Source organism: Pristiophorus japonicus, chromosome 2, assembly GCF_044704955.1.
Source record: "Pristiophorus japonicus isolate sPriJap1 chromosome 2, sPriJap1.hap1, whole genome shotgun sequence".
In the NCBI taxonomy this organism is placed as follows: Eukaryota; Metazoa; Chordata; class Chondrichthyes; family Pristiophoridae; genus Pristiophorus; species Pristiophorus japonicus.
In genome coordinates, this window is record NC_091978.1 from 138,592,912 (window position 1) to 138,605,547 (window position 12,636).

The 12,636-nt window shown below is 38.4% G+C and overlaps 1 protein-coding gene across 3 annotated transcripts in view; it reads left to right on the plus strand.

Moving 5' to 3' along the window:
* Window positions 1–11,743, plus strand: part of asah1b (N-acylsphingosine amidohydrolase (acid ceramidase) 1b) — a 31,353-nt gene extending 19,610 nt beyond the window's left edge. Inside the window, exons 5-14 of one of the 3 annotated variants that reach the window (XM_070869606.1) lie at window positions 1,117–1,195; window positions 2,475–2,549; window positions 2,970–3,015; window positions 4,289–4,433; window positions 8,259–8,313; window positions 8,735–8,816; window positions 9,153–9,284; window positions 9,403–9,526; window positions 10,052–10,108; window positions 11,296–11,743. In XM_070869606.1, coding sequence (XP_070725707.1) covers window positions 1,117–1,195; window positions 2,475–2,549; window positions 2,970–3,015; window positions 4,289–4,433; window positions 8,259–8,313; window positions 8,735–8,816; window positions 9,153–9,284; window positions 9,403–9,526; window positions 10,052–10,108; window positions 11,296–11,385 — 885 coding nt within the window. In that variant the 3' untranslated portion in view covers window positions 11,386–11,743. The remainder of the gene's footprint in view (window positions 1–1,116; window positions 1,196–2,474; window positions 2,550–2,969; window positions 3,016–4,288; window positions 4,434–8,258; window positions 8,314–8,734; window positions 8,817–9,152; window positions 9,285–9,402; window positions 9,527–10,051; window positions 10,109–11,295) is intronic. The other 2 variants (XM_070869611.1, XM_070869621.1) reach the window with 2 other exon arrangements.
* The last annotated feature ends 893 nt before the right edge of the window (window positions 11,744–12,636 follow it).

Sequence of the window (12,636 nt, forward strand, 5' to 3'; positions counted from 1 at the left end):
TTCTGTAACTGGCCATTTGATTACCTTGGAGTCGAGTTTCTGCTTTTTTCATCGCAATTCCCCCAACATCAGCTTAACCGGTACAAAGGATTGTGGAATTTTAAGCACAACTTGAGTTTCCGCGATCTGTTGCGTTAGTTTTAAAAACATCGCGCTAGAAGCAGGCCCTGCCCACAAAATTGGTCACACCCCCAGGGTGAATTAATCACCATTGGGAATTTCTGCTTATGGTGCTCATTTGCAGGCCTTCAAGGAGGCTCCAAGAATTAAGCCGGAACTTTTGGGCGCATGCACATTAATAGTTTTGAAAGGCTTTGAATGGATATATTTTTTTAATTTACTAAGGAACTGACTATTGCACTCTAATCTAACGAGAAAATAGTTTTGCGTATTTTTTAAGTCATTTTAAATCGAGTTACTCACAGGTGGTGGATTGACATTTAAAATGCTTATTTTTTGCGAGGAACCCACTTTTGGCTGTATTAATCAAACTGTACCAAGTTACCACTCTTTAAAAAAAAAAAATCAGAATATTTTTTCAACTGAATTTTAACATTTTCTTGAAATTAAGTTTTAAAGCACTGCCCGATTGCACTGGTTCATGGCAGATTTATGCTCGATGATTATACAAATGAGTTTGAGCAGACAATCGGGAGATGGGGGGGGTGGAAAGAGAGGGAACACTTTTCAAAATGGGTGCAATTTTGGGCCCATTTTGCGCCGTAATCGCCAATTGAGTCCAAAGCGGAAACTCGACCCCATGGTCTGTAGCGGTCTTGAAGTTTTGAACCTCGGGTGGTTTATTGCTTGTCAGATTTTGTCACTTGTAGAGAGGCGAGCCTATAGAATAGCATCAGATAGATCTGAGACAGCGCAAGAATCTTTATGCCATCAACTGTTCGATTGCTGCCCACCTGTTTATAAACTCACACAATGTTGGGATTTTAGAGTCCCTTCTGTCAAGTAAACTCATTTTAAGCTGAGTCAATTCCAGTTAACTTGTTCCTCTGTGCCCAGTTTGGGAAGAAAATGCACAGATTAAACCTGACAAAATTATCCTCTACATTTTCAGATTTCTGTATCATGCAAAAATTTTAAATGCATCTTTTCTTCCAGGCTCCACTTGTAGATACACTTCCTTTTCCATTTAATGAAGAACTAAAGGGAATTGCAGATGCATCGGGAGTACCTTTGGGTATGATACTCTTGAATAGATGCTATTCGTTATAGGAATTGTCTGTTTATTCCTGGATCAGATTGCATCACAGTGGCTTAATCTGTGGACATTGTTACTTAATAATGTTGTCTCTTGTGCACTACATCCACTGCATTTCCCCATAGCTATTATGTCTGTGCCTCCCCAAAGAATTCTGTGGTTTGTCGAACAATTGTACCTTTTGAAATCTGCTGACTACTTCTAATTGTTTTCTTAGTTTTTTCATTATTATTCTCCTCCTCATGTTCTGAGATTTTGAGCTCAAGCAGTGTGACACTTTCCACAGATGTTTGCCCAAGTCAACAACTGATGCTTTAATCTCCCACATTTTGCAGGAATGACATAGCGCTGTCTTTTTCTGTGTTGCCGTTCTTAGGTTTAGATCATTTGTTCAACTTCAGATTTTGATATTAGCTAGTCTACTTGGCATCACCTTCACTACTGAATGTCCACTCTCTCCAAATTCCCAATTTAGAAGTCTTTCCTCATTCTGTGACGTGCTCAAGGCTCGAGCTGTGGCTCGCACATCTCTCTTTTTATATACCTTTTGGACACAAGCCAGTTTCAACTGGTCAGTCAGCCCCCAACCATAGAGTATCTAGCACCTGGCCTACTTACAATTGACTCACCGTTCACTGCCAACTGACTTGCAGTTACAGTTTAAGATCCAAGCTTAAATTTCAGTTTAATTAAAAAGTAACCGTTCTGTGCTACTTACCTAGAGCTCAACTCGTACTCGCCACTGTATTCTATTTTAGAAGTTGTTACTCTCACACCTGGCCTAGATGACCATTATAAACCACTCTAGAGGTTGGCTCTTCCAGTTTGATGTGTAAACCATTCCATGACATTGACTGCAACAGTAGATTTAATGCTGTATGCCCTAGACTGTAATTTTCTCTCATTTAAATAGCACCTTATTGCATCAGAATGTGTCTAAGAGTTTCACACAATGAATTACTTTGAAATGGTGTGACTGTTATGTAGATTTATAAAATAGGTATAAACTGTTCCTAAGAATTGTGATGATCCTCAGTGGCACTGTATCCCAAATGCTCTGAATCAAGGAAAACCGACAACTGGAATTTTATAAACCCAATTGCTGATCAACTATTAAGTGAAAAATTCTGAACCATGTTAGGTAGACAATAACCAGGTTTTCTGCAGGTAATTGTTTATATTTACCATATTACCAATTATAATAACCATATTTTTGCAAACTTGTTTTTATTTCTTAACCACTTTTTTCTAAAATCAGGGGAAGTTATGCTCTTCAATATCTTCTATGAAGTATTCACAGTGTGCACGTCACTCGTAGCTGAAGATAAAAGAGGTAGGTCAGCAATTGTAACAGTTTCTCAGCTGTAATTGTGTTGGTCACATTTAATTGGAGGAGGGAAAGGGAAGAGCTAGAGGTGAAGAAATTAATTGAATCCTCTGGTTAAAAAAAAATTCCTTTACAGCAAGATGTGTATCAAATATTTGAACTTTTACTTAGTTTTTAGGGTTTAAGTTACTAAAGAGTGTCGCCCTGAGTCATCCCAAATTACAAAATCTGCTCATTTCTTCAATCCTTTATATGGTTTTCCTGTTTGATGCCTTGCTACATACAATGGATTTTGTTTTCTTTTACTGTGGAGTTTGAAAGCACGAGATACTGGGCCAAATGGATCCTAAGGTTTCGGACTGTATTACCTGCATTGTTAAGATCACCGTGGTAGAAGAACCAAACATATTTATCTTTCACTTTTAGGGCGATTGTACCATGCTAGAAATATGGATTTTGGATTATTCCTTGGGTAAGAACCTGATTTGATTAATATTTATTTAAAAAATAATGTTTTCGGGTAGTGCTAGTGTTAAGTGAATTTCAGTTTAAGATCTGTATCTAGCATCATTGCTTTAAATAGCTAGATTCAGTTTCTGTTCAATTTTGTACACGGTAAGTTGCAGGGAGAGAACAGATACCAGAAATGGTTTACCACGGTAGTATAAAGTCGAGAAGTGTCTTTGTCAATGTGATAGTTGTACATTTATGAATATATAATTTTTCATAGGAATACTTGCTTTTACAATTAGTTGCCTTTTACATAAATTTCCGCGGATGCAAAGGTGACCTTAGATTAAACATTAAAAGTGTACGATATAAAAATCCTTTTTGAAGATAGTGAGAAGTCACAGTACTGGTTTTGGTGATGACCACCCTTTTGGCTTCTTGTTTCAATAAGTTTGAAAATCCTTCTTTACACCAGATAGCATCGGTTTCTACTGAATTTTCTCAGTGAGTAGTTTAACCTGGATGGTCACTGGTTCAACCCGAGTTTGTTGCGAGCTAACTGTTTATTTTTGGCTAGAGTGGCAATCGGGGCATTACAATTGGCCCCAGAATTCCTGAGTGAGGGAGGGAGGGAGGGAGGGAGGAAAAATCAGCCACTGTTCCTGTTCCAGATCAGCTTCCTGGAAGTGTACATGTAATAATAGGATTAGTAATGTTCATGAATAATGGCTACTTGAATGACACACCAGAGGATGCCCAGCAAGGAGTCCTGTTTTCAGTTGGGAAGTGGAGGAGGAGGTGAGAAAAGAATCAGTTAGCCACTTTTTTTTTAAATGACCATTTCCTAGATGTATCAGTTAGAAACAGTCATGCATTGGTTCACCTTTCTACAATCGCTGTTAACTGTCTCGCAACAGCTTAAAAAGGCCAGATGTGATGTGAAGAAGTTCTTGTCTAACCTTGACCTAACCCTACATTTATCCTCTAAGTACTATTCTACAGTTAATACGTTAGTCTTTGTTATAGCTTAACTATATTCACAAACTGATTTGCTGGTTAAATCATTGTAAATTGGTATGGCATTGAAAATGTCAAATTTGTGCTGCTAAATATGTCTACTTTACTGACTTAAAAACCTAAAATATAATACCGGAGGCTTTTTTCCAGGAGTGTGGGGATGGGAGGGAAACTGTTTTTAGTTTAGTTACAATGCTATGCCAGTGTTTTGAGGAAAAATGTAGTAATTTCCTTAATCCTAAGTATTGATCATGTTTCTGTTTTTCTCTCTGTTGCAGTTGGGATTTCCGAAACAGTAGCTGGAGAATTCCAGAATATCTGAAACCTCTAACAGTTAATCTAGATTTCCAGAAGAACAACCGAACCGTATTTAAGTCCACTAATTTTGCCGGATATGTTGGAATGCTGACTGGCATGAGACCAGTAAGTTATTGAGGAATTCTAAAACTGTTTCTGTCTTTGCCTTCGAATCTATATTAGCTTAAAGAACTGGCAAGATGGGTTGTTTCAACAGCATCTTTTTTTTCAATCAAGATGTAATGCTACATTTGTCAGTGATGGTCAGTACCATCCAAGGAAAAAAAAATCATATTTTCATGAGTGAGGCTATCAGAAGTTCACATCATGTGGGGGAGAGGGGATAATGGTCTTGCGTTCAAGTCTGTATTTGGTACCTGTTGCACAGAAGGAAGCATTAAGTAGAAATTTGCCTGTTTATTGGTTGGCCTTGGGATCCCTTTACCTGTGGAGTTTGTGGTGGATGGTCAGAACACCTCTTGTCAAGTGGGTTACTTTCCCTAACCACTAACCAATGCCCCTTGGCACTGATTTGGGATAAATCCCTTTGTCAGTAGGAGGATGAAGAGATAGCATGCTGGTGGCATGCATGGTACTAACTTTAGATGGCCAATCCCCATCCCACTTCATGATTTAAAACTCACCGGCCATCCTGTGCCCTCTGAGTTTGCTAAATAGTGCTAGCAAACTTGATTAAAGAAAAGCACACCAGTAGAAACAGCTGATCTGGGAATACAAACATAAAACTGTTGCCAGCTCTCGCAACAGAATGCTGGTGTACACATTCCCCTCCCAGCCCGGAGTCACAGTTTGAGTGACTATAAATATAAAATACTCCTACTGGTGGCTGCAGTTAATCTGCTAGTAAGGAATAAAAATAACAGAGAAAAGTGCTGGTTCTCCCCTTAATTGTGTCTGCAGGATTGTGGATTCCTGAGGCAGGCTCTGTGAGGGGAGGTGGGGGAAGAAGAACGGTGTTGCTGCACACAAGCTGCATTATAATGGCATGTACATCCAAGAGTACTAGCATTTCGTTCCCCAGCAGAACATCACCTATTTCTGCTGATAGTTTCTTTTTGGATGTGAGCACGCTTTACTTGTTTCATTTAGTTGCATAGGATTACATAGGATATACGGCACAGAAACAAGCCATTCGGCCCAACCAATCCATGCTGACGTTTATGCTCCACTCAGGCCTCCTCCTGTATTTCCTCATCTAAATCTCTTGGCCTAATCCTCTATTCCCTTCTCCCTCTTATGCTTTTCTAGCCTCCCCTTAAATGCATCTATACTATTCGCTTCAACCACTCCCTGTGGTAGTGTCCCTGTTCTGGGGTAAGGGTTGCAATTATGCTTGGCCAGACTACCTTGGAGTGATCCAAATGCCCTACCAATCCAAGACTATCATTACACGTGCACGCACATTTTAAAGAGTCCCTGACTTGCTTACCAATGCTGCTGCCTTAGTCCAGATGACTTTGCGTGTATCTTGTCTGCTTGCTGAAGTCCCATTGATGCTGCCTCTCCCCATGGGAGAGGCAATATCTCAGTCTCCTGAAAGTTAAAATGGGGTCATTATAAAACATATAGTTAGTCAGCTAAGGACTATCCATTTTGTATGTGTCACAAGTATTGGGCGGACAAACATTTAGTGTAGGCCATAGGTAGAAATCTGAAGTGATCACACAGGCTGGTCTTATTTAGCACTGTTATTAGAAATCAGAAATGTCCGTGTTTTTTTTTAAATCGACTTGGCCAATCAGACACGGCTCACCTTCCTGGATTAGGAGCACTCCCAGTGCTCACACTGCCAAGTTCAGAGAGGCAGGGGTGAGGCCATGGAAGAATTTTAACATGAGGATGAGAATTTTAAAAAGTGAGATGTTGGTGGACAATGTTCCCAGTAATCTTTTCTTGGGTACGCAGTCCTTTTGACAGGCTGCGCAGCCCATTCAAAATTCCATGCGTGCACAAAATCTTCCATTCATCCATTCAAAATTGGTAAGTTGCCTACGCAGTTCCTCCAGACAGCTGCGCGGCCATGCAGTTTAGCGGGAACGTTGACTGTGGACCATGAGCCAATATCGGTCAACGAGTAACACTGGTGATGGGTGAATGGGATATGGGTAGCAGAGTTTTGGATGATCTCAAGATTACGGAGGGTAGAAGATGGGAGGCCGACCAGGAGAGCATTGACATAACAAAGGCATGGATAAGGGTTTCAGCAGCAGATGAGCTGAGGCAAGGGAGGAGACGGGCGATGTTACGGAGATAGCAGTAGGCGGTCATGGTAATGGAGAGGATGTGAGATCAGAAGCTCAGCTCAGGTTCAAATAGGATGGCAACATTACAAACAGGGGTGATTGGGTGAATGGGATTTGCTACGTGTTAGGATACGTGTGTAGCAGTGTTTTTGGGTGAGCTCAAGTTCATTTGAGGGTGGAGGATGGGAGGCTGACCAGGAGAACATTGGAATAGTCGAGTCTGGCAAATAACACACAAATGTAACATGCATGTTGTAGGACAAACACAGAATCAATGTTCCCTCTAATTTTGTTTGGCCCTGCGCAGCCTCTTTAATGCTCCTCCACCCAACAAGTTCCTGACCTCTCCCCGAGCTCTTGACCTCTTGAGGGAGTCAAAAACGTCATGCAAATAATCACTCCAAATATAAACTCCCATGTTCCCATTAATTTGCATATATTTCAAGTTGGTGTTCCAATTTAGACCTGAGGCAACAGTACTCCAAGCAGCCCATTCCAAACCTTTAGGCCCATCTAAGTTCAGACGAGACAAACCAGTGAATAAAGAATTTAAGTGCACAGGCTGGAGGGCTGCATGTGGCGCATGAGCCACAGTTTAGACACAACTTATCTAAATGATTAATAGAAACTTGAGATTAAGAACTATCAAAATTCTTGGCATAGATTTTCCTTTTTGATATCCATAGATTAGTCAATAGCTCCAAGTTTTGTTGCTAAAAAAAATTGGAATAACCAAGTAAATCATCAGCAGCAAATTATCTGCTGTGATATAAAATACTAAAAGGTAATTAACATGATTAGCGCCAAGTAATATTTGATCAGTAAGCCAATATTATATTAATATTGGAGTGCAAGAAATGCCACTTCAATGAATTACAATATAGCAAAGCTTTCCCCCTCAGCCCTTCCTTCATTGATCTTACTTTAAAAACAACTTTGAAAGTTTGTGGTCCTTGTGGTGTCAAGAAGGATATTGGTGTTGGGGAATAAAATACATTTCTATTGGTGTACTTAGTGTCAGCTTACATTGTACAGCATCGAAATAGGCCATTTGGCCCAACTAATTAATACCGGTGCTTATGCACCACACGAGCCTCCTCTCATCAAATTTTATCAGCATAACCTACTATTTCTTTCTCTGTTATGTGTTTATCTAGCCTCCCATTAAATGCATTGAAGTTATTCACCTCAACTACTCCTTGTGGTAGCGAATTCCACATTCTAACCACTCTCTAGGTAAAGAAGTTTCTCCCGAATTCCCTATTGGATTTATTAGTGACTATCTTATATTTATGACCTTTAGTTTTGGACTCTCCTACAAGTGGAAACATCTGCTCTACGTCTACCCTTTCATAATCTTAAAGATCTCTATCAGGTCACCCTTCTCTTTTCTAGAAAAAAGAGCCCCAGCCTGTTCAATTTCTGATGGGTATAACCTACCATAACAATTTGCCTGTGCTGCAGCCTCAGAAGAGCACCTCCTATTGGATTAGTGATGGTTTTCCATTTCTCATACCAGCCATCCTTTGGTCTGAGTAAGATTATAAATTAAGGTGTCGTCTCTAATTGACCATTTGAAAATCATTGTCAACAGCAATATTAAAGGATTAAAAATAATCATGAGGCAATGCAGTGCGGAATTTCATGGACCGACTGTAATGGGTAACCCAGATGTCTGTCTTTCCAGGGGATGTTTACACTCACGATGAATGAACGTTTCAGCATTGATGGAGGATATATTGGTAATTAGCACTCCTATCCAGACTCTCAACAGCAAACTATTCCAGCCAAACCTTTCAATTTAATCTAGCACTTATTTATTTTTTTTGTTGTGTTTAAGGTGACTAACATTCTACACAAATGTATGTACTATTGTATGAAATTTTATAGAAACTTTAATTTATTTAAATCACCTGCAAGAATATTTTCTGTTTAAATAAAAGCATTAATACGTCCCACAGCCTGCTGTCATGTCAATTTAAGTGATCTAATTATCACATCTATCATAAATGGTAAAGTGCTGTACCATAGTTTTTCCATTTTACTTGCAAAACAAAGTGTAAATGCAAGGTATTCACATGTTGGAGTACAAAAAGTTAGACAAAAGTTTGTGTCCACACAAAAATGACAGCATTTTTAAGTTCATATTGACTTGTTTTGCAGGCATCATTGAATGGATACTGGGTAAAAGGGATGGTATATGGATGAGTTTCCTTACCCGATCTGTGTTGGAGAATGCTACTAGGTATAGTGCCTGTGTTAAATTGCATTGCATTTTAAAGATAGCCATTTTCTCTTCCTGATTTTGGTATTTCTATACACTTCATCAGTAAACTATTTCAAATGTGGAAATGTAATTTCTAGTTCTATAGATCTTTCAGATTGAAATAATCCCTTCAAAGGCAAGCTCTGTGGTCCCAGTATTAGTGGGACAAGCTGAGTATCTCCATCAGTAGTGTGTGAAGTAAATTTTGTTTTTCACATTGCACTATCTTTATTTTATGCTAGAATCGGTAAACCATCTGACTTGAATTTGATGGAATATATTTAATCACCAGATATAATGGCCTTTATCTTGCAGTTACGCACAAGCCAAGGACCAATTAGCCAATACAGAAATGCTAGCCCCAGCATACTTTATACTAGGTGGCAACCAGTCCAGCGAAGGGTGTATAATCACACGCTCAAGGACAACTAGTCTGGATATCTGGGAGTAAGTGCATCAAACTGGAGATGGGATTTATACTGTCTGGTGTACATTTTTAAAGAAGTTGAACATTAGTTCAGAGTAAAGTTGGTGTTTTTTAATTCATGTTTCCTGTACAAACTAGGCTTGACCTTAAACAGGGCATCTGGTATGTGCTGGAAACAAACTACGACCATTGGAAGAACCCATTGTTCCTGGATGATCGTCGAACTCCTGCAATGAAGTGCATGAATCAAACAACACAAGCAGTAGGTCTTTATTTACTAACTTCTATTTTCTCGCAGTATAATGTAACACCAGTGTGATCATGGCTGAAAATCATTTTCATGTATATAACTCTTATGCTTGGATTTTATAAAAAGACATTTGACTGCGCAAAAGTATAAATAAAATAGTTGTTAAACTCCAGCTTGATTTTCATTTCTACTGAAGTGGCTTGACTGTTATATGGATATATGGCACACATTAAGCTGATCAAGAGGACCCCAAACTATTCAGCGAAATGATGAATTTGAAATAATTTTTTTTAAATGAATATAAACCTCTTCAAAGTTAACAGTTTCGAATAGCTTTCCGGGCAGAGTTGGTAATTTCCTTTATGAACACTTATTCCATATCACTTTGATAGAGTGGCATCTGCCAACAGAGAATTTTGTTTACTGAAGATATGGTAATTGTAGGTAACCAAAAAATGAAGAATTTTTGTAGACTGTGCAGTTTGCTTGTTAAAAATGTACGGGTTTGTATTTTACTTTGCTTATTGTGTGTTTCAGAATATTTCCATAGAAACTATTTATGATGTTTTGACGACAAAGCCTGTTCTCAATAAAGTGAGTCAAATTAAAATATGTCCCATTTTTAAGATAGTTTTCTTCTCTCTCTCTCTCCAACCCCAGAAAGCTAAAAATGCAGCAGCGATAAATGATGTTTTTGTCAAATTATTTTCTAGAACAGACAAGTTGCTTTTGATTCAGCTCAGAGGAGCAGTGTTTTGGTCTATACATAAAAGTTTCCCTTCAAATGGTTCAAATTGTTGATGTTTTAGTAGTATCTAATCGCACTTTTTTTGGAAAATCAAATCAGTAATATTGGTGTTGAATGATTATGCTAATCTAAAATCTAAAAGAATAGAATGGAATTGTAGAAAGAATTTGATTGAGCTCCTGTCATGGCTTTTTCTTCTATTTTACTGGAGAGGTTCAATGAGCTCAGCCAGTTCAGGAATTGTACTGTTAATATTGGATGGTCTCCGGTCACTTTATTAATTGTTAATCTCTAGCCCTGTTCAGATTTTCTTTGCCCTCAGAACTTGATTCCTATGCTAAACTCCTTATTCCCTTGGCTGGCCCAGAACAGTCTGTAGTTCCACATTAGGACTTCCTTAATTCCACTTTTACCTAGCCAGAAATATTTGACCACAGCACACAATCCTCCAATTGACTTGAGAATTTTCACCTTGCTTTAAACATAGGACAATACTGATCTATATAACCAAGACACTAGAAAATAAGTCCGGATCAAACTCTGAGCACACCTCAAGTACTGCGTTCAGTTCTGGTCACTGAGACATTCACATCCTGGAATTGGTTCAAAGAAGAAACACATGACTGATCCCTAATATCAAATGACTAAATAGTGAGGATGAGAGAACACACATTCAAATTAGTAAAAGACAAATTTTGGACTGATGGTAGGAGGGTCTTCATATAGTGATCAATGCACAGAACAAACTTCTGAAAAGACTTGTGGAATCATTTTTTTAAGTAGTTGGTTTGGGCTCTGTTGGGTCTTTGAGAGTGGCTTTCCTCATCTCTACATCAAATAGAGAGCTGGATTCCTCCTCGAATGTGGAATATAATGCTTGAACCACTTGAATCTGATGTCCTTGAATTTGTGACTTGGCTTTGTGATTTTTGCTGTCTGTTTGAGTTTATTCATATAAATATTGTACACAGCAGATATTAAGATTCAACTTAGGGAGTCCAAAAGATTTTTTAATGATGTTTGCATTTCACAGTTGACTACATATACGACCCTGATGGAAGTGTCTGCAGGAACATTTGAATCATATCTACGTGACTGTCCGGACCCGTGTATGCCATGGTAGAATATGCAATTTTACAGCAGTATCTGAATATGAACAAGCAATTCAAGATGCGGATATGCAGCTTTCTAAACATATTACATTTCTGATGGCACTGAAATTCTGTAATGCATAAAAAAGGAATCTAGCTACATCTGAACAGACTCTTACCCTTGACTTAATGTATTGAAATGCAAGTGTATAGTACTAAATGTAAAGAATGTCAGCGTTTAACTCAAGCTTCTGTTTGAACCCTTTTTTCTATTGAAGGTTGTTTCTAGTAAAATGCTCTTAAGGATGGTGTGGGTCAGAAACTTCTATATTGAACCTTTTGGTACTAAATCAATATTACCATCGAATAATAAACTTATTTGATTTGGCATTACTAGTAAAACTATGCCTTGCTTATTTTAATTCCATTTAAAAGAATTGGGTTGATACATTTTATTTTGTGTTAATTTGCTGTAGATGAGGCCAAAGAATAAATCTTTCAATCTTTGACTGTAGAATGTAAATTATAGTGAATGTTTGTTGTCATATAAACCATTGGTGGCAGGAAAAATAATGGAATCCCTACTAAAGGAGAAAATAGAATATATAGAAACCAAAAATATTATAATGAAAGTCTTGCTTGATCAACTTCCTTGAATTTTTTGAAGAGATAACAGAGAAAGTAGACAATAGTAATGCAACAGATGTAATTTATCTAGATTTTCAAAAGGCCTTTGATAAGGTACCCCATAACAGACTGATTAACAAGGTCAGAGAATGTGGAGTCGCAGAATGGATAGCTAGCTGGCTTCAAGACAGAAAGCAGAGAGTAGGGGTAAAGGGTAGCTATTCACTGTGGCAGAAGGTGGGTAGTGGTGTTCCAAAAGGATCGGTGCTGGGACTACTTGTTCACAATTTATATTAACCATTTAAGTTTTGGAATCAAAAAATAATTTCTAAATTTGCGGATAACACCACTTTGGGGGCCAGTCAATACTGAGGAGGACTGCAACAAATTACATGGGGACATTAATAAACTTGTGGAATGGGCATATAATTGACAAATGAAGTTCAACGCAGGTAAATATGAGGTATTACATTTTGGTAGGAAGAATAGGGAGGTCACGTATTACTTGGAGAGTGCGAGTCTACAGCCTGATCAGCCATGATCTTGTTGAATGGCGGAGCAGGCTCGAGGAGCTAGATGGCCTACTCCTGTTCCTAATTCTTATGTTCTTATGAGTCTAGGTGGGGTATAGGAACAAAGGGATCTTGGAGTATAAA